This window comes from Meriones unguiculatus, chromosome 4 (assembly GCF_030254825.1).
Source record: "Meriones unguiculatus strain TT.TT164.6M chromosome 4, Bangor_MerUng_6.1, whole genome shotgun sequence".
Taxonomy (NCBI): Eukaryota; Metazoa; Chordata; class Mammalia; order Rodentia; family Muridae; genus Meriones; species Meriones unguiculatus.
The window spans coordinates 25,185,981-25,207,681 of record NC_083352.1 but is presented as its reverse complement, the minus strand read 5'-3'; the positions used below and the strand labels follow the sequence as shown (position 1 = coordinate 25,207,681).

Sequence of the window (21,701 nt, the reverse complement as noted above, 5' to 3'; positions counted from 1 at the left end):
TGGAATCTGACATGATATTAATCTTATTTCAAAGAAAATCAAGTCTTAATATTAATACTCATTTATAATGCCCCCGAATACGATGTGTTTCTGAACAGGATGATTCTTCCAGAATTATTTGACAGTTTGTTGTGGTAGTGACCATCACGGTGATTTTCATTGCCCTAGGAGGCTCAGGAAAACATTCAGGAGGCTTGTGGCATTTAGCTGTTGTAGTAATTAATAAAAAATGAGTTTATTATTAGCCCTAAGGTTATCACAGTGGTATTATCTAACCTATCACAAATAAAAAGACACAGACACCTGTTAGATTTTGTAATTGCCTTATTTACCTCGGACCATGCAGATACCCACCTACGCTATCTCAATAATCTCACCATTCCTCTCCCAGCACCCATCCAACGCCATCTGCCTTAACCGTCCTATCTTCCATCCGTCCTATCTTCCATCCATAATCCTATAAATACTTGCTTCTATTTTTCATCTGGCCCTTTTCACACCATTATTGGGAGTCCTTCCAGCCCCTATGTGATTTCTTCTCCAGGATAACCCATCTTGGTGTCTTCCTCCTCCTTCCTCCCTTTCAGTTCTTGTGTTTCCTGTAATTCTCTCTTGAACCCAAAAGCTCAGGAACCTTCTTGAAGCCTCCCCATTTTGCCCTGCCCAGGTATAGGCCTTTTAATCAACCAATCAGATATGTTATAGGCACGTTTACAAAACAAAGATAGGTGTAAGATCTTAAGGGCCAGTAACACACGTCAGACCACCTCTGACACTAAACATTTACTATAATCTATCATTTATTAGTAGTAGCAAGCATGAGAATTTTTCTCTTAAAGAAAAATGTTTAATTTAAATGTTTTTTTTTTTTTTTTATAAGGGATTAAAGATCTCATTTTGCTGAGCGGCCGGATATTCCTCCTGCTTGCGCTGCTTACCTTGATCATTTCCGTGACCACCTCCCTGTTTAACTCCTTTAAATCTCCCCAAGTTCATCTGAAAGGTAAGTTTACTACTTGGGCTACCTTTTTTTTTTTTTTTTACTCAAAAACCAAAAAGTAACCTTTTCTATTAATTTCTTTCTTTTGTTTATTCTACAATAAGAATTGTTTTATCATTAACTTATGATGTGCAATTTCAAGAGGGAGCCATGAAATTCTCCCTTCCTCCGAAAAGGTCACAGGTTTGGCAGTAAGTGTCCTCACCCACTTGGCTATCTCACCAGCCTTAGAAGCTTTGAAAGCCATGGATAGAAAGATGGCTCAGTGGTTAGGAGCAGCAGCTGCTCCTCCAGAGGCCCTGAGCTCTGTTCCCAACACCCACACTGTGTCTCACAACTGTCTGTAACTCTAGTTCCTGGGGACCTAACACCCTCTTCGAGCCTCCTTGGGCACTGCACGCATGTGGTACACAGACATACAGATAGGCAGAACACACATGTATACGATTTAAAACAAAAGAAAACAAACCAAATGCCTTCTAATAGATGACTTTTAAAATTGACAGCTGTTCTTAAATGTTATTAACAAAAGCTTCCCAGTAATGAATGTGTTTTGTTTTTTTAAGATAGGATCTCAGATAACCTAGGCTGGCTTGGTACTTACTATACAGCTGAGGATGATTTTGAACTTCTGATCCTCCTGACCACTGAAATTACAAGCATGTACCAACACAGCTGGTAGTATGTGGCAAGGCAGGCATTTTACTAAACAAGCTACACCCTAAGCCTCTGTAATTTATTGCTTGTAAAATATAAGTAAATACAATCAATAGTGTAAATTTATTAGCTCTCTCACATTAACCATGCAAAAAACATAATTGCAAAAGATTCTCCAACCCAGTGATACATGCTAATGTGGATGCTTTGGGAATTCCCAGTCATAGATTTTGAATTTTCTGTGGTTTGATCTATTATATTTTAAATGACTCAATGTGGCTATTAAACAAAAGCATTATTTTGTGTGGGTTCCATTTTCAGGATTTGTTGGGATCCTTAGGAGTAGAAGCATGACCAGCATATGTGCCCTGGCTTCAGTCCTTACCACTGAAAAATAAATAAATAAAACATAAAATGAAAACACATTGCTATCAAGGAGGACAGCTTGCTGCTTACATTGTGCCAGAAGCCCCCGTGGTCTGCTGTTGATAAATATGGAAGTGTGTCCTTGATGGTTCCTGCCCTTGTAAATTGTTTCTGTGCATTACCTGAGTGTGAGTCATGGGGCTCATTTAGGATGGGGCAGGTTCTTCCCAGAAGGCTGATGCTACAGAGTGTGTAATCTTCAAACTGTGTTTAGGCTGGGTATGGGGATACATCCCTGTAATCATAGCATCGGAGAAGCTGAGACAGGAAGATTCCCCAGGCCAGCCAGGGCTTCATAGAGAGACGTTACCTCCAAAAAATTTACTTTGTCATATACAATAATATATGTTAGTGAATTGTTTCAGAACACTTTTTAGTATAGATTTCATATGCAAATCTCTTTTAATTTTTAACTGGTTGAATCTACCTGATTTTCATTATTTGAAAAATATGTAGTGTTCTTGTCTTTGCTAAAATCAGCCAACCGTGGTAGTGCAAGTTTATAATCCCAGCACAATGGCAAGGCAGGTAGATTTCTGAGTTCGAGGCCAGCCTGGTCTACAAAGTGAGTCCAGGACAGCCAAGGACCCTGTCTTGAAAAACCCAAACAAAAAAAACAGAGAAAATGCATTTGAGTCTTTGATACTGGAGATTTGAAAAGTACCTTTATGTTTTGGATTCAGAAGGAGAAGAAGAGAACGAGAAAAGGCAAAGGCTGGTGAGGAAAAGGCAACAAGAAGCCCAGGGTGAGAAGGTAAGCCTCGGCCCTTGAGGGCATCAGTGGACGCTGCCTTACTGTCTGTGCTAAGAGGTCTTTTGTGTGTACAGCTACTGGTGTCTAAGTCACAAGGCATGAAATTGGTCCTTCCCTCCTTTTTTGAGACAAGGACCCTTGGATTGTTGGCTGACTTTGAGTTTACAGTGAGGATGGCGTTGAGTGCTATTCTTCCTGCCTCCCCTTCCTCAGTGCTGGGATTACCAAGCTCAATGTTGACCTTCTAAAATTAAAATAATAATAAAAAAAACCTCATTTATTACGTTTTATTTACTCTTCATTCATGTGTCTGTGTGCTGTGTGTGGAGAGAGTGGGTTCTCTCCTTCCACTCTGTAGGTCTCAGGATTTGAACTCACATGGTCAGGCATGGTGGTGGGTGCCTTCACCCACTCTTGACAGTCATACTAGCCCTGGCCACTGTTGTAGCCAGTGTCGGCCTCAGTCTCAGGATCTTCCTGCCTTAGTTCAGCTGCCTGAGTGCTGAGCTTGAAGGCGTGTGCTACCATGCCCAGAACACCCTGGTTTCATATGTGTAATATTTTCTGTTATTTCTGACTTTTAGTCAATGTTCTGTTGCTGTGAAAAGACACCATGACCAAAGCAACTCTTACAAAAGACAGCGTTTAACAGGCCTAGTCCATGATCACCATGGCAGGAAGCAAGTGTGACGCTATAGCAGGAGCTGAGTTTTATATCCTGATCCTGAGGTAGCAGGCAGAGTGAGACATGCTGGGCCTGGCATGGACTTTTGAAATCGCAAAGCTCCGCCCCCATGACACGCCACCTCCAACAAGGCCGCAGCTTCTGAGGTGCCGAGAAACATTCAAATATAAGCCAGTCTTAGGGTTGCTGTTGCTGTGATGAAACACTATGACCACAGCAACTCTTCCACAGGAAGACATTTGACTGGGGCTGGCTTACTGGTTCAGAGGCAAAGCCCGTTGTCATCATGGCGGGAAGCATGGCGGCAGGCAGGCAGACATGGTGTTGGGGAGGAAGCTTAGAGTTCCACATCCTGATCAGCAGGCAGCAGGGAGAGAGAGAGAGACTGGGCCTAGCTTGAGCTTCTGAAAAGTTCAAAGTCCACCTCCAGGGACACAGTTCCTCCAACAAGGCCACACTTCCTAATAGTGCCACTCCCTAATGGCTAAGCATTTAAATGTATGAGCCTGTGGGGGGGGGGCGGCATTCCCATCCAAACCACCGCAAGTTTCAAACTGTGTTCTTGCTTTATAATTCTGTAGCATGTAGAAACACTCCCATCCAGAATGACACTTCTTCTCCTGAACAGGCCAGCAGCTATATACAGAATGTTTTGAAGCCTCAGCAGGAGAGGAAGTTGAAAATGCTAGAAGAGCGCCTTTATCAAATGACTGGTGAGACACGGAAATTAACCACTGGCCACAAACTTGAGGTTCGAAAAACTCTGGTTTTATATTTTGAATCCTATTATTTATCTCCTGTTGTGTGTGTGAATGTGTGTGTTGGGGAGTGTTTTATGCCCTCGTGTATATGGGTGCGGTTGCCCATGGAGGCACATGCTAGCGTCCAACATCTTTTTCTATTTTTGTCCACTGAGCTGTCTTCTAATCCCTCATGTTAGCACTCCTAACTTTGTCTTCTCTTTAGTGTTTTGGTTAGTGGACGTTAGTAGGTTGGCTTTGCTTTTACTTGTTTTGGCTTTTGAGACGTGGTCTTGCCCTGTTTTCTGGCTTGGTTTCCAACTCCTTGGCCCACGCTTCTTGGGTAGCTGGGACCACAGGTGTGCACCACCCTGCGCCACTCTGGTCAGCAGGCGGGTGTCAGCCTGACAGATCTCTTCACAGTGGTCACAAGTGACTTCCTCATCAGGATCACTGTTTTGAAAAGGTTAGTGGTGAGGACGGAAATCCAGGAACCAGTGAAGCTGTTGGGGTGGTTGTTTTAAGAGATTCATGGTGTTTTTGTGAGGATCATGGTGTTAGAGCGGAGTTGGATGTGTCTGTCCATCAAGTCCAACCAGTGACAGTGAGGCGGCCTGGGCGGGGCTAGTGAACTAGTTGGCATTGCCATCTCCATCTCTGTTCCCTGTGGTCCTCATGCATTTTTCTGGATGAAAGAGGGGTGACTATATCCTGCTAAGTGGTGAATATTTCAGTTCACCTGAAATATTTAAGAACCTGCGACAAAGGTTCCTAAAAGGTTAATAGCTAACCAGGAAGCAGTTACTGAGCGCTGTCCCTTGGAGGCCTGCTCTTTTCTTGGGGAGAGGAGGATGGGCCTGGGGAAAAGGGGAGCTGGGAGTAGGGAACTGAGCAGTGGAGGGAGGTGAAACTGTGGTTGTGATATATTGTGAGAAGAATAAATAAAAACTAAAAAAAACCCCTCACATTAAATTCTTTTGTTCTAGTAAGGCATGTTAGTCGCTTTTGTACTCTGTGATCAAAATGCCTTAGGGAATGACTTAAAGGATTATTTCAGCTCAGTTGCATAGAAGTTCGGCCACAGTGGCTGGAGGGCAGACAGAGCAGAGCTCTGCAGAAGGCAAAGGGTATATGCCAGAATCCCGCCAGGCTCCCAGTGGCCTGCTTCCTCTGCTTGAGGCTCACTCCCATCTTCCCCATGAGTCATCTTATTAGGATCCATTCCCCGGATCCAAACCTTTTTATGTAATGGAACTGCTTTCAGAGATGCACTCTGAGGTGGGGCTCATCAATCTTGTGGAGATGTTTATCGAGGTGACAAGGGAAACCGCTGCAGCAGGTAACAGTGTAAAGAATGACCTTTGCACTTCCTGGAGTCCTCTGCTCTTTAGAGAGGTGATTACCTTGAAGGCTGAGTCTGAATTGGAAAGCCTGGATGTTTAATAGAACTAGATAGATACTATGACTATTCCTTTACATACATGTTGTGTTTTCTAGTCTCCTGGGGAGACTACAGCAAATGCCCATCCACCCCAGATAGCATACTGGCGACAGACCTAGGAAATGGCTCCACCCAAGTCCATCTTGTAGAGTCAGCTAATTTCCTGCAGGGGAGGGGATTGTCACTGCAGTAAAGGCGGCTGCACCACTCATAACTGCCTATGGTGACACTGAAGCAAAAGAGCTCCAACCCTGGGCCTTCCTTGCACATCTTGCAGACTGTATCTAGCACTTGTGCCTGTTTCTGTAATGCCAGGAGGGACCTTTTGTATCTGAGCCTCTGATGCTCCCTGGGTCGTAGGACAAGCAAAAGAGTTTGCACAGCTCTTGACAGCACATCACCTCACACTGCCTTGCTTCCTTTGCTGGGAGGAGGATAGGACACCGTTGGCCTTTTTCCCTGTTTCTGTCATTGGAGAGACTTAAGTGTGTATCAGATGGAGTACTTGTGAGGCAGAGGCAGGGGATGCTGAAACTTCAAGGCCAGCCTGGACTCCACAAGATCCTGTGCCAAAACACAAAACAGCATTGTTCAACAACAGAAACGAGATGAATGGGGCTTTGCCACCTATTCCTAGTCAGGGGAGGCCTTCGAGCTGGATAAAGGTTGATTTAGCCTCATGTTTTCTTGTCTATGCTTTAGTTTTCTCATCTAAAAATGACTACCAGAGCTAAAAAAGTAACCATTATGAATACACCCTAGTCGATAGAACATGCATCCTATTTATTTATTTATCTATTTTGGTGGTTGTTTTTGACCAGGGGAATGAAGATTTGGTGCTTGAAAATTTGAGCCAGGTGTCTTTTGAAACAACAAACAGAGAGGCGGCGAGAAGACGGAACTTGCCTAAGCTTTCAACTGAAATGTCACCACCTGCTCGGCAGCCCTTGAAGGAGGTTCGTTGTTAACCCCCCTCCCCCCACTGAGGGAGGGAGTGCATTCTTTAATGCGGTGGCTACTAGGGGAAGAGGAGAATGCCTTTAACCCAGATGGTGTCTTTCCATAACCTTGCAAATGGGTCAGCTATCAGCTATACGGGTCGTTGGTCCTATTTAGTGATCAAAAACCTGAACCAGTTTAGAGGAAGGCTATAAGATAAATGATACTGAGTTAAAATAGTTAGATGGACAATGTTCACCAAGGGAAGCATTTCTATTGGGTGTCTACGATGTTGCTTGCTGTGTCTTGTGAGTGGTCAGTACCTTTTTAGGTTGAATGCCCTCATTTGAAATGCTTATAATGCTTATAAAATCTGAAATGTTTCAGATTTTAGGAGGTTTTCGTGTATATATTGTGATATTGGGACAGTAGTATAAGCACATTCATTTTCTGTATACCTTCTTTACATAAACTAAAGACAGTTTTACTCAGTGTCTAAATGATTCTGTACATAATGGCATGGCGTTATGTCTCTGCCTCTGGGAATGCAGCCTGCACAACGATCCAAGGCTCTTCCTGTTTCTTTAAATAGGGCAATTTTACACAATATCCTAGAACATCTTTTAAAAAAAAATTAGGGAAGCATGCTGGTGGCTGATTACAGGGCCTGGGGCAGGCTAGGCAAGCCCTCTGCTATTGGGCTTCCTTGCCTGGGCAGAACTCACTCTTCTTTTCTCTCCTCCTCCTCTTCTCCTTTGAGACAGAATTTAATTAAGAGATACTTTAAAAAAAAATCACATTCACTAATTTAGTGTATGTGTGCATGCATGAGAGTGTCTCTAGGGGTTGGCCCCAGGTTGTCACCCAGTGCCCTGGTCAAGTTCTATTGCTGTGAAGAGACACCATGACCATGGCAACTCTTATAAAGGAAAACATTTAGTTGGGGCCGGCTTACAGTTCAGAGGTGTAGTCCGTGATTGTCATGGTGGGATATGGCAGACATGGTGCTGGAGAGGTAGCTGAGAGTTCTGTCTGGATCAGCAGGCAGCAGAGAGCGAGACAGACTAGACCTGGATTAGCACTTGAACCCTCAGAACCCGCTCCTAGGGACTGGCCTTCTCCAACAATGTCACACCTCTGCCAACAAGGCCACGGCTCCTAATAGTGCCGCTCTCTGAGTCTGTGGGGGCCATTTTCATTCAAACCACCACATCTAGTAAGCTATCTTGCTCACTCAATAGATTTTAGTAACACTTTATTTGGTATTTTTGAAATAATGTCTTACTATGTCACTTTGGCTGGCCTAGAACTTGCTGTGAAGATCAGGCTAGCCTTAGAAATCTGCCTATCTCTCTTACAGATTTATGTATTTATTATGTATACGGGGTTCTGTCTGCATGTATGCCTGCACCCTGAGGGGGGCACTAGATCTCTTGATATGTGGTTGTGAGCCACTATGTGGTTGCTGAGAATTGAACTCAGGACTTTGGCAGAACGGCCAGTGTTCTTAACCCGTGAGCCCTCTCTCTAGCCCTCTCATATTTTGATAGGTTCTCGATTTACCTGATGAACCACCAGAAGCAGCTGAAGAGGTATGTTTCTCTTATTCTCCATTGCCGCCGCTTGGCATCGGGTGGGTAAGTCCCACCTATCTTGGGTTTATAGAGGGAAGCAAGTTCCTCGCGGCTGCCCAGGAATTGTGTCTCTTGAGTGTGGCCTCAGATGCTCAGCCGAGTGCTGCTGGGAAGGCAGGCTGCCAGGTTGTCTTTTAGAGCCCGCCCCCTGCGCCAGGCGGAGAGGGCACAGGCCTGCAGAGCTGCTTGCTGCCATCAGCAGCACTGAAAGAGGCAGACGGCTCCACTCTGGCTCCCCACTTCTGAGGGAGCCTGCAGCTGCTTGTGCATTTAAAGAATGGTTCTCTGTTGCTGGGATGGGGTGGGACGGGTTCCATTTTGCCTCCTCATCCTGTCTTGCTTTCTGCTACTGGCTTCGTAGTTTTAGGTGACTGTCTGATGCAGGGGGACCACGTGTCTTTGGAACCATGAAGTTATTGGTCAACATGCCCAGAAAGAGGACTGTCAGTATCCCATTTGGCGAAGTTCAGCATCCATTAGACTCCTCAGAAAACAGGTTTTGAAACAGCCGTGCACAATTAAGAGAGACTTGTTTTGTCAACACATTTGTAACATTTAAGTTTGGTACTTTGGATATCTTAGGACAGTCTGAAAGTTGTTCACAGATAAACACAATTGAAAGCATTCCAGGTACTGAATCCCCAGTAGAAAAATACTTATTATTATTTTTTATGTGTATGTGCTGCACGAGTTTGTGTCCCACATGAGGGCAGATATCCGTGGAGGCCAAAGGGCATTTGGATTTCCTAGAATGGAGTCGCAGGAGGTTGTGAGTCACCTGATGTGGGTGATGGACACTGAGCTCAGGTCGTCTGCAAGAGCAGTACATGCTCTCTAGCCCTTTTTACTTATATATTTTTGCTTTTTCAAGACAGAGTTTCTCTGTGTAACCTTGGCTGTCCTGGATGCACTTTGTAGACAAGGCTGGCTTCGAACTCACAGCCTGCCTCTGCCTCCCTGAGTGCTGGGATTAAAGGCATGAGCCACCGTGCCTGGCACCAGCCCCTTTTAAAATACTTTGTCTTTTAGATTTGATATTTCTGAGGGTTTTGCGTGCGTGTTTGTCTGTGCACCACATGCGTGCCCATGGAGGTCAGAAGAGGGCCGCATGTCCCTAGGAACTGGAGTTACAGACTGTTTGTCAGCTCCTGTGTGCATGCTGGGTCTTGAACCTGGGTCTTCTAGAAGAGCAGCCAGTGCTCTTAACCATCTCTCCCACCTACTTAAACAGTTTGTGAGGTGGAGGACGGCCCCAGACTTTCTCTGGCTGCAGACCACCTTAGCATCCAGTCCTCCTGGCTCCGCCTTTGCAGTGCTGGGAACTGGCTTGTGTCACCCCGTGTGGGGCTTGGGTGGTGGGTGCTGAACCCAGGGCTTTGTGCTGCCAGGCAAACTCTTCCAGCTGAGCCACACTGCCAGCCCGGACTGGAGCTCCATCTGGACATTTGTCTTATTCTTGATTAGGTCTTGCTTTGGAGTTCAGGCTGGCTTCAGATTGGCAGTGTTCTTGCCTCAGTTTTCTGTTTGGATTGTAGGTCTGGGTGGCCATTGTGGCTTACCTCATCATTTGTATCCCTAGGTAGTTACTGTTGCCCTTCGATGCCCAAGTGGTCATGTTGTGAGGAGAAGATTCTTCAAGTCTTGGAATTCACAGGTGAGGAAATCAATGATTTCAGAAATATTGTCTTATGACATTTGTCCGTAGTGTGTTCAACTGGAGTGCAAGTAAAAAACAAACAAACAAACAAACAAACAAAAACCCAGGTTCAATTCCTAACACTTCTAAAAACATCTTAATTAAAATGATGACATATTTGTTATCTAGATCAGCAATGGATTCTTGGCTGGTGGCTAGCAGTTCAGAGTACAGGTTGCATTACTGGATATTCAGATGCCCATGGAACATTATGTCTTTTGTCAGTCTGCTTTTGGTTGTTGAGACACAAGACCTTGCTGCTGTTGCCTGGCTTGATCTCAAACCCGGCAACTTTTGCTCCAGTAATCCTTCAGTCTCAGCTTTCGGGTAGCTGGGAGTACAGGTGTATGGAACCACACCCAGCCCTCCTGTCCTTTTCAGCAAAGCACGCCTAGTTTAAAATGTCATGTTTTAAGGCAAATATGTTTTCATGTGGATGTGGCTTGAAAATTTTTATCAAGACTGTAACTTTCCTTTTGGGGGTGCTGGACTTTGAACCCAGTGTGTGTGTGTGTGTGTGTGTGTGTGTAATCTTTATGGACAGTTACAGGAATGACCCACAGTGAATTGGGCTTTCTCTCAGGGACCCAAACAAAGCAGCTTAGTGATTTTTTTTTTCTTTTTTCTTCCCCAAGACAGGGTTTCTCTGTGTAGCCGTGGCTGTCCGGGACTCGCTTTGTAGACCAGGCTGGCCTGGAACTCAGCAGAGCTCCACCTGCCTCTGCTTCCCGAGTGCTGGAATTATAGGTGTGCACCACCGTGCCCGGCTTATTTTATTACATTTATTCACCTTATATCCCAGCTGTAGCCCCTTCTCTCGTCCCCTCCTAATCCCACCCTTTCTCCTCCCAAGGACTGGCTGCATTGTCTTCCTCTGCGGCCTGGCAAGGCTGCCCCCTCCTTAGGGGGAGGTCAGGCTTGCTTCTTTGTGATTTTGATCCAAATTTGTATTTGTTCTCAACTTCTCATTGAGTATTTTCCATTCCTATTTATGGGTTGTGTCCTGTTAGTAACTACTATGATAGCAGGCCTACACTTGACCTGGGACAAAGGCATTTAAGGTTACTCATAGCTCCACTTTCATGCCATACACTGTTCTGGAAAATTTCTTTGAAAGATACAGAAATTACTTCTTATTCCTAGGGACCTGATTTCAGAATGACAGCTGTATAGTCTCATAGTATTAACAGACTCAGGACCATGTGTGTACAGTCTAATACTAAGCCTTTTTTTCTCCCTAGGTCTTATTTGACTGGATGATGAAAATTGGGTACCACAAATCCCTATACAGCCTTTCCACTTCCTTTCCCCGAAGGCCTCTAGAAGCGGAGGGAGGCTTGTCACTGGAGGACATAGGAATAACTGTGGATACTGTACTTAATGTGGAGGAGAAAGAGCAGAGCAATCAGTAAAGAGATCAGGAGTACCTGCTGACCCTAACCAGGACAGTGTTCACATTAAAGCCACGCTGTACCTTGAGCTCCTCTTGTCCACAGGAGCGTGCCCACACCCACATACAGTGGTCGAGCATGGCTTTGCATGTAGTGGTTTGTGGACTGTGTCATGCTACAATGTGTCCAAGTAAAAATAAGGTAAAAGGACATGTAAGACAGACATCTGGAGCCGGGCGTGGTGACACATGCTGGAATCCCTGAGTTTGAGTTAATTAGACCATCTTCAAACCAAACCACCTCTAGGTTATGTGAGAACTGTGATTTCTGCTTGAGTCCACCTTACCCACAGTATCTCAATTCAGTCGAACCTTCTAAGTAGGACTGTTGATTCTACTGTATTACTAAACATTTAAAGATTCTAGAGCCAGCTGATCCTGTATAACTTTGACTTAAATCTGATCATGAAGTTTTTGATACGAATTTTGGGGGAACATACTGAAACTAGAATAAACAAGGCCATCGTTGGTAGGTGCATTTAGAATGTGAGGTGTTGTTTTTGTATGTATTGATAACTTTAGAGCACTGCCTCTCCACCTGTGGGGACTTGTAGGGGTGTCAAATAACCCTTTCACCAGTGTCTGCTAAGACACGTGTCAGATATTTACATTATGATTTGTAATAGTAGCAAAATTAGTTATGAAGTAGCAACAAAAACAATTTTATGGTTGGGGGGGTCACAAGGATCACAGTATTAGGAAGGATTCACTGCCTTAAGAGCCTGTCTTAAGCTGTCTTTTTAAATTAATGTTTTGATGACAGGGTTTCGAGTAGCCCAGGTTGGCCTTGAACTCTGCTGATCCCCCGGTCTCCCTTCCTAAGTGCTGGGATTATAGGCCTAGACCACTGCACTGTTTATGAAGTAGTAGTATTGTCCCTTGAGCTCCACTATGCCCAGCAAATACTCTGGGATGAGCTACATCCCAGCTTCCATATTTCCAAACTATCCACTCAAGCCTCTACTTCTGCTGTATTACCTTAAAAACACTATACAGATAGGTAGATTTAAAGCAACCCCTAGAGCTGGTATTATGACCTTGGAATAGTTGCATCACTACTGCTACTAAACTCAGGTCAATTATTCCTGTTTCTAGGTGAAGGGAGACAACATATCTCAGCTTTTAAAGTTTGCTTTATTTAGTCTTTTTTTTTTTTTTTTTTTCCTTTTTAAGTTCTCTGTGTGTACAGCCTTGGCAGTCCTGGACTCACTTTGTAGACTAGGCTAGTCTCAAACTCACAGCGATCGGCCTTAGTCTATTAGTTATTAAAGCAGACAATCCAAGTTTTGTACTTAAAAATTATTAATAAATACAGACCACTCAATGTAAAAAAAAAAAGGCTTCTTAATGGTCTAAAAGTTATCAGCAAGTATTTGGGCTTTGTTCTGTTTGAGTGTAAACTATGAACATTGCTTCTGTAGGCGTATGCGCACATGCCCTGGAATTGAGTGAGGCCTGAGTAGCCGCTTTGGCAGAGTTAGCCCCAGCCCCTCAGCACACCATGCGTGTATCATCAGTACAGCTGCTTATTCTTATTACACCTCAGGTACCTGTGGCCTGGCCAGGTGCCCACACCTGTAATCCTAGCAGAGGAGGCAGAGTCATGAGAATCAAGGAGTTCCAGGTCATTTGGGGCTACATGGGACCACCTCAAAAGCCAAAAGTGAGCGAAAAACAACCAACTTCAAGTGTTAAGTATTTGTATCAAGTCTCAAAATGGCGATGCTTCCATTTTAATGCACATCACAGTTAAAATATTTTTGTTTAAATTGGAAAGTTTATTTGTTCAGTACACCAAATAGGATGCAAGCACTGTCATGACAAATATACAGAAATCTGCAGATCAACATCAAACAGTAATTTAGTTTAAATGAAAGGAAATCTCTTTAATGTTATGACAACATACTCCCAAGAATCTCTTCTTCAGTTAGTCACACATTTCAGTAAAATAAAAGGATTATGAATTTAAGTGGAAGTCAGCTTGTGAATTCTTAAAAATAAAACTCCAACTCTATTAATCCATGCCAGTTTAACATTGTAACTAAGTTTCCAAGTAAGCGCGAAGGAGATGAAGCAGTCAGTGACCCTTTTTGCTCAGTCAAGGGAAATGGCTCCTACAGTACAGTAGGCAGGCTGGGCTGACTCATCCAGAACAGTGCACTAAGGTTCAACCTGTGCTACACGCTCATCATTAGTATGGCACGTTTTGGTCCATGATGTGGTTTAATGTCAAGACATATCACAATTTGTTACAGAAACACATAGATAACTGTTGTTTTTTAAATATCTATGTATATATGTATATTTTAAAAGGCCAGGTAACTTCCACATACAAAGAAAGGTCCTGGTGAGGAAGTTAGAGGAAGTAGTCTGGGGTGCGCCGAGTCACATGAGGCTCTCCACGACGAGGTGCTGGGTCAAACTGAAGACTGAACGATAAAGACAACAATCAGCACGTAAGCCAGTAAGTAAGGCACCAAGAGACAGCCATCCTTTCTGCAGCTCTCTGCTACGACTGCATTTCTCATGGCTGGAGACCAATCTATTTCCACTTAATCAGCTATGGTGAAAATGTTAGTGCCTGGCAGAAAAGACTGGCACTATGACCAGTCAAAAGGCCTTAGCACGACTGGACAGGCTCTGCTTGTTCTGGTCTTGGATCAGCATGGTTTCTCACCATCATGTTTAATCAGGTGTGGGTATGTATTTATATGTGTCTACCAGGCACAGCAAGTTTCCTTCTGTGACGAGCTTGTTTTTTTTTTTTTTAAAGAACAGTAAATTTTAATCAAGTGCCTTTTCTGTCTTAAATTATTGTTTTTCGTTCCTTAATATGAATGTTTTTATTACACTGACTTTTTCATATTTTGAACCAACTCTGTGGTCTTGGAATCAATCCCCCTTGTGTTTTCCTTCTCCACAGTCCTGGAAGGGTACAACCATGGGCATACACAGACTCTGCAACTGTCAGGGATGAGCACTTTGTTTACTTTCAATTTTTGTTGCAGTGGGACAAGGTTTTGTGTAGCCTGGAGTGGACCTAAACTCCCAGGAAAGGCTCAGTCTGAAACCTTCACCTCCCTGTCTCTTAGCTCGTAAGCGCTGGGATGGTAGGCAAGCGTGTGTTCTCAGGGCCAGTATGTACAGTGCTAGGCTTGAACCCACGCGGCTTTGTGGATGCCAGGTAAGCAGGGTACCAATAAGGCCACACCCCTTAGTAGTAAGGTTGTATTAAACTCTTAAAATAATTTATTTTGGTGATGTGAATATGTGTTTGTGTTTGGGTCTGTGTATGAGTGCCAGTGCTCAAAGGTCAGAAGATTGCATCAGATCCGCTGGAACTGGAATTACAGATGGTTGTGAGCTGCCGTGTAGATGCTGGGAATTAAACTTGCACCCCCTGGAAGAGCAGCTTGTGCTCTTGACCACAGAGCCATCTTTCCGGGCCCCTGAAGTAGTTTCTGTAAGAGTAATGTGAGGGTAAAGGGGAGCAAGAGACACAAGCTTCTAGTAGGTGTAATGGACAAATTTGTCTGAATTCTTGTTCGCCTGTTGTCTTTTCAAGACAGGATATACAGTCCTGGCTGTCCTGGAACTCACTGCTTACAGCAGACTGGTCTCAAACTCACCTGCTCGCCTCTGCTTCCAGGGTTAAGGACTTGCAGCACCACTACGACCAGCTTAAGGTTTTCTTAAATGTTTTTCCATTAGCTGTAAACTCTTGGCAAATTTTCAGTAATTTGTAAATAATTTAAAGCTATTTTTCAGGGCTGGGTATGTAGCTCAGCGGCACAGCAATGAGCTGGCATGTATATGGCCGTGGTTTAGATGCTTATCAAAAGAAAACACTTAAGTTAAATGTTTGGGGAAGAGGGTCCACACACTCCTTGTTTTACCATTTCATAAGTGGAACTTTCACTAAAAATAGTGTTTTTCTCTTTAAAAATACTGTTTTTATTCATGTGTGCGTGCATGTGTGTATGACTGAGTGCGTGCACATGTCTTCAGGTATCTGGAGGCCAGAAGAAGATGCTGGATCCTTTGGAGCTGGAGCTATGAATGTCTGTGGGACCTGAACTCTGGTCCTCATGACTGTATGTAACAAGTGCTCTGAGCTGCTAAGCTATCTCTCCACCCCCTAACTCTATTCCAATAGTTACTTTTCCATCTAAAAGTGATACATACAGTTAAAATGTAAAGTTACTTACAAAGAGTATTTTAAAGTGTCATCTAATTCCATGATAGCAGCCTGGTTCCCACAACGGTAGCAGTAATTGGGTGCACTAAAAATGGTAACCACATTCCGATCATGGCACCAATTATATCCCTGCAACATTAAGAAAGGTCATTGTTTCATTATAATTCAGTCCTGACACACAGAACTCAAATCACCAGTCTGTGGCTGTGTAGTCATCTGTTTCTAACGGTTTATGCACCTGCTCAGAATGTAGTTATTAGGTACAACATTCTATTATACATCCCAGTGACCACATAGCTTTTCTTAGTCTACACTTAAGATCTTAGCTCAGGGTATACACTGAATTTCTCAGACATTTTCCCTCATAAAATTTTTTTTTAATTGTTTGGTTTTTGGGAAAGAATTTTTACTATTTAGGCTACTGTGTTCTCAAACTTCCAGTTGCCTCCCAAGTGCTAGACATGACAGAAATGTGCCTTGTTTCCAAAATTTTCTACACAAACCTTGGAGCTAGTATTAAGCAAATGCCAATTCAGAGTGTGCTCTCCCAGAGAGCTGAGTCAATGCTCACCGGAATCTACAATGCTCACCATACCGGAGCTACTGACTCACATCTCTGGCTATGTTAGGTAATTATCTACTTGAAACATAACACACCACTCCTACGCTTTAATTTGTGAGATTAAATATGTTTTAGTTTTATCTCAAATAAAGCTGAAATTATTTTCCAATTTTGGAGTCTCAGACTTTTAGAAAAGTAAGAATCTTAGTCATTATGTACCTTTTTTTCTATTGAGTCATCATGAACATTTATGACTGCTGGTATAATGAGGTTTAATGTCACTACATGTATGCACGTGCTCTTGGCTATCCTCTTAGCCTGCTCCCTGCCTGTTTGGGGCTGGCCATGTTCACTTCTACCACTCCTTGCTGGATTAGAAAGGCTACCTTCGCTTTTACTCCTTTAGTATGGGAACACTAACGGCAGGAGACCCCAGGAACTGCCACCTCAACTAAGCCATCAGGCAACAACCAGCAGCGGGAGCTTTCAAGCCTCCTTTAACATGCACCAATGACCCATCACTCCAGTGGGCATCTTAGAAGTGCATGGAATAATCCCAGGGAGCATTAGTCTAGTCTCTACTGAGCGTCCTCCGGAAGAGAAGACGTGCTCTTAACATGCTCAGCCATCACCCCTATTGAGGCTATTTTAAGAGTATCTCCTTATGTATCCTAGACTGGCCTGAAACTCATGACCCCCTGCTTTGACTTCCCAAATATTGAGACTACAAGCATCCACCGTGCCTAGATTTAGAAAGATATTTCTTATGCTCTCATCATTTCAAAATCAAGATCACATTAAAAATTTCTGAAGGATTACTTCCACTGGTAACTTGGAGTAAGTTATACACACGGCAAAACTTTGTTACAAAAATCTGACCCAAGTGTTTAGGTAGCAGGAGTATAATGACGGAAACTTCCTGACTAAAACACTGTGGTTACAAGAGATAAAAGTACATGTGAAGATTTGAGGTTAAGGAGCATTTGTAAGGGCTATTCAAAAAGATGAGAAAGTGTCAGGGAGAGAGGAGAAAGGAATGACAAAGAAAATGCATAAGCTTAAGATACTTTGACTTAGGATATTTAAGCAAAGAACATAAAAAACTTGTGGCACAATTTTCACAACCTGCATGTTCCAATTTAAAAACTGAATTACAACTCTGCTCTGGGGAACAAGTAGTTTTCTTACTTGCAAAAGTAAGTAAGTAAGTATAGCTTCCTCCTTTCATTTGGTAATGGCATACATTTCCTTCATTCTAAGTCATGAAGCCTTATTACAGATACATACTTCCATTACAAGTTGGTGAGCACGAGACACCAGTGTGAGACCGTTGGCATGGTTAAATGTTTCAGAAATATCTTGTCCAAACGTGTAGCCAGCACCACGCGGTGAAATACCCCATCCGCCACGGTCATCTGGATCTGACCACAAGAGATCACACATTGGGCCCTAGATAAGGAGAACAGATACGCACTATGAATTGTTAGGTTTAACTGAGATAGCCTCCCCACATGTGATCGCATCTTTTTCTTAAAGACAAACAACCACCAAATTCACCTCATGTGGAACTTCCTGTAAGCGATCCAGGGCTCTTATATGATCCAGTGTATCTATGGATGGAGAGAGGCCACCATGGAGGCAGAATATCTGTTGATAAGTGGAGAAGAAAAGGTTTTTGCTTTTTGTAGTTGCTAAATTAATGAACGTTATTAATTAATGGTTACAAACATTAGCCTTGACAGCCTTTTCTTTTTGAAAATATTAACTGAAACATTTGTAATATCCAGTGCCAATCAATTCATCAGCAATACCTTTACAGTGGCAGGGGTTCTGCTCAGGGTTTTTCTGGGGACCTGAGGGCCTTCTGCTGCTCTACCACTGAGCTACAGTGCAGGCCCCTTGCCCTCACAGGTGTTTTACACAGTGCTGCTGATGAAATGGAGCCTCATCACCTGTCCCACACTCCTGATACATAAGACTGTTTCTCTCACAACATCAACATCCTAACGATTCCTGCTACTGACTATACTAGGCTTTTGGTTTCCCTGAGATTTACCAAGTACATGACCGCATTTGCAGGTATCTTCTCTATGGTTTAATTCCCTTCAATGGCTTTACAAACTGCTCAGCACTGTGTGTGTGATGTGCAGGGCGCAGCTAACAGTGGTTAGAGACAGCCCTTGGGAGTTCCCTCCCTCCTCCCGCTGCATTCACCGAGTCGTCTCTCCTGCACACTATCCCTGTTAATTCTGTGTAGCACGCAGGCATATGCAGGTCTACACGATACACGTGCAGGCCCACGGGTGGTACTGGATGTCTTCCTCACGTCACCTTCCTGAGGCAGGTGCTCTTACTTGAAGCTAGGGCTTGTCAGTGTGACCAGACAGCTTGATGGCTCTGTGAACCGCATCACTGGGAGAGGGATCACGGGGGGGCTGTGCCCTCCATGGCTGCCAGAGATCCAAACTCCAATCTTCATGCTTGCAAAACAAGCACTTTTTATGTTTACAAATTAGAAAATGTTTACCCACTGGGTTCCTGTACCTATAGGACTTCTGACACAGGATAACACAAGTGTTTTAAATTCTTTTCCTCGGGACTATCCTCTGCCTATTCAAGAACTAGATTATGAATCAAAGAGAACAATGAAAATTTTAGTGAACAGTTTTCTTATTGTTGATTGACAGGGTCATGCTTCATATATAGCCCAGGCTAGCTTAAGATTCAACAATTCTACCAAAAGCTCCAGGATTACAGGTCGATATGACTACGTCAGCCCTTTCTCCTGCTTTTGATGAAGTTTCTAATGTTTTTCTAATAAAGTATATAGTGTAAAATATAATAAAGTATAAATAAAAATATAATAAAGTATAAAATTTTGGAAAAAAACTTTTTCTTAACTAAATTTTAAATCATAGATGTAGGGAGTCCCCCCTCCCCCCATTAACTGGTCCCATTTTATCTTTCATGTTTGCTGTATTGGTTGGCTACTGAAGCTCTAAAGCATATAACTTCCAGTTTGTTAGTTTCTGAGACAGGAGCTCTACAGTCCCTAGTGCTGAAGCTACAGGCAGGTAATGCACATCAGGTTCACAGGTGGACATTTCTCCTTAAGCACCATAGACACTATGTTTCTTAAAGGCTCAGTAGACTTGGCCTATAGAAATATTCAGGGAGGCTGGCAGGATGGCTCAGCACATGCTGTGAAGCCTGACAACTTCATTTTGATGGAGACCAAATCCCCTTCCAATAAATGTAAAAAAAAAAAAAAAGAAAAAAGAAAAAAGAAAAAAACCAACAGTAACAACAAACCCAAACCCAGACCAAATCAAAACAAACCAAAAAGCAGGTCTGGTGCTAGGGAGATTCCTCAGCCAGTGAAGAGCTTGTCACAAAGGCACGATAACCAAGTTCAAGCCCTAGCAGCCATGTAAAGAGCCAGGCAAGACAGCATTGCCTGTTCACCCACTGCTGGGGAGGTAGACACGGGGGTTCCTGGGGCTTCTCTGGCCAGCCAGTCTACCTGAATTGGCGAGCTCCAGGTGCCATGAGAAACCCTGTCTCAAAAAGCAAGGTGTACATCAACTAAGGAAGTCACCTGACATCAACCTCTAGCCCCCACAAGCACATGTGTACACAATATTTAGATCTGGTTTGCTAAGCACCAATGTATACTGAACACGACATATATCACCTAAGCTTGTCACTTCTTTACAGAACTCTATATACCATTTGTTTTATCTACTTGATTTCTGAGGTGTTCATGTCATCCAGTAATAACATTTCATAAATGATAAGCTGTCACAATGGTGTGCGTGTGCTGACTGCTTTGTTTCTTATAAATACTTCACAACAGCAAAGACTGATGAGTTTGGGGAATACTGGTTGGTATGTGAAATACATGAGTTCTGCCAATGTATACACCAAGTTTTAAAATCAGATACATCATCAATACTTTTAACATTTTTTTTTTTAAAAAGTTGATCATTACTAAGGCCAATAAGGACTATTGCTTGAAAATTTTTAATTTTAATTAAAATTTAATACCTTATAAATTCACACTTTCATTCAAGTTAGCAAGTAAAGGCAAAGTATTTTCATTTTAATTACTGCAGTATCCAAAATCATAGCTGGGAAAATATGGACAATGATATTCTGACCAGGAAGCAAAACAGTATCTATTATACCTTTAAGACCACTGGGCTTTAATAATTTAAACACTGTATACTATGTAGCTCTGGCTATCCTGGAACTCACTTTGTAGACCAGGCTGGCCTTGAAATTACAGAGCCACCTGCCTGTGCCTCTTGAGTGCTGGCACCACTGCTCACTCACACTACAGAGTTCTACTGTTTTATATGTAAGTTTGAACCAGCTCACCATGAAACCTCCAAACAAACACTGAAATAGGAAACATAATCATTTCTGTGCATCTCAATACTTACTATGGTGAAAACAGAGCAGCCCTTGATAAAAAAGATGTAAATATGCAACACGATAGTTGTAGTTACCGTGAAAAGATAGGGAAAGTTACTAATGGTAACCTCGAAACTGTAATTTGGACACAATTTGCAAGAACATCTTGTGCTGGGGACAGTTAGCATGAGCAAGTTAGTGAGGCTCTGTCTCCAAAACAGGCACACATAAACACCAAAGAAAAACAGCCCCTCCCCCCGACCAACCATACCACGGGGCTGCAGCTCGGGGCAGCGCTCGCTTAGCATGCACCTGACACTGAGTCCCCAGGTTCAGCCCCCAGCACTGTATTAAACAAAAAAGCCCAAGAGACATTTATAGAACTTGTAATGCAGATCCTGAATTCCTAATGGTAATTGTTTTCCCACATTTGACCTGCACGACAGTCACACATGTACACACCTGTCCATCTACTAAAGCTGTAAGTGGAAGATAATCAAAGAGATCTGTAAAGTATTTCCATACGTTGGCATTTCCGTACTTTCGCAGACACTCGTCATAAAAGCCGTATACTTGCGTGATCTGCCGGCTTTCATGGTTTCCTCTCAGTATAGTAATGCGCTCTGGATAGCGCACCTGAAAGCAAAGGAAGAGAAACCAGTGGTACAATCACCTCTCTCCAGTACCACGTTAGTTTTAACCTCAAATTCCTTTAAATAGTTGTTTTGTTCACTTGTACATTAACTGTAAGGACAGGTATTTAAGATACATACGAAACAAGTGGACTTTATGCCTAGACTTGGATCCCCACGATAGACATCTCCTATGACTATGTACTTTTCTGAAATCCTAAACTCCTGAGCATTTGTTGAGCTCAGACATGAGGAGCAAGGATGAAGTACCCAGAGTAATCTTTTGGGGAAACTGGACACAGAAATAAATGGAAAGTCTAGAACAATGACTAGAGATACTCTTTGGGTCACAAGTTTTTGCTTTGAACAACAGGCAGGTAAATTCAAACCAGAGTACAGGAGAACCAGAGTTTAATGAGTTCAAATCTATGACTGTGTGGACTCAACAAAGACATGGGGAACAGGGAAGTC

The 21,701-nt window shown here is 43.1% G+C and overlaps 2 protein-coding genes across 2 annotated transcripts in view; one reads left to right on the top strand and one right to left on the bottom strand.

Moving 5' to 3' along the window:
* The window catches only part of Ubxn8 (UBX domain protein 8), a 16,744-nt gene extending 3,353 nt beyond the window's left edge, over nucleotides 1-13,391 (top strand). Inside the window, exons 2-8 of the mRNA XM_021636501.2 lie at nucleotides 881-1,003; nucleotides 2,767-2,837; nucleotides 4,151-4,273; nucleotides 6,525-6,659; nucleotides 8,193-8,234; nucleotides 9,856-9,930; nucleotides 11,214-13,391. Of these exons, the coding sequence (XP_021492176.1) occupies nucleotides 881-1,003; nucleotides 2,767-2,837; nucleotides 4,151-4,273; nucleotides 6,525-6,659; nucleotides 8,193-8,234; nucleotides 9,856-9,930; nucleotides 11,214-11,384 (740 nt within the window). The 3' untranslated portion in view covers nucleotides 11,385-13,391. The remainder of the gene's footprint in view (nucleotides 1-880; nucleotides 1,004-2,766; nucleotides 2,838-4,150; nucleotides 4,274-6,524; nucleotides 6,660-8,192; nucleotides 8,235-9,855; nucleotides 9,931-11,213) is intronic.
* Nucleotides 13,180-21,701, bottom strand: part of Ppp2cb (protein phosphatase 2 catalytic subunit beta) — a 22,495-nt gene continuing 13,973 nt past the window's right edge. The window contains exons 3-7 of the mRNA XM_021636502.2: nucleotides 21,061-21,234; nucleotides 17,740-17,829; nucleotides 17,470-17,631; nucleotides 15,631-15,749; nucleotides 13,180-13,851 (exon numbers count right to left, since the gene is read on the bottom strand). Coding sequence (XP_021492177.1) covers nucleotides 13,779-13,851; nucleotides 15,631-15,749; nucleotides 17,470-17,631; nucleotides 17,740-17,829; nucleotides 21,061-21,234 — 618 coding nt within the window. The 3' untranslated portion in view covers nucleotides 13,180-13,778. The remainder of the gene's footprint in view (nucleotides 13,852-15,630; nucleotides 15,750-17,469; nucleotides 17,632-17,739; nucleotides 17,830-21,060; nucleotides 21,235-21,701) is intronic.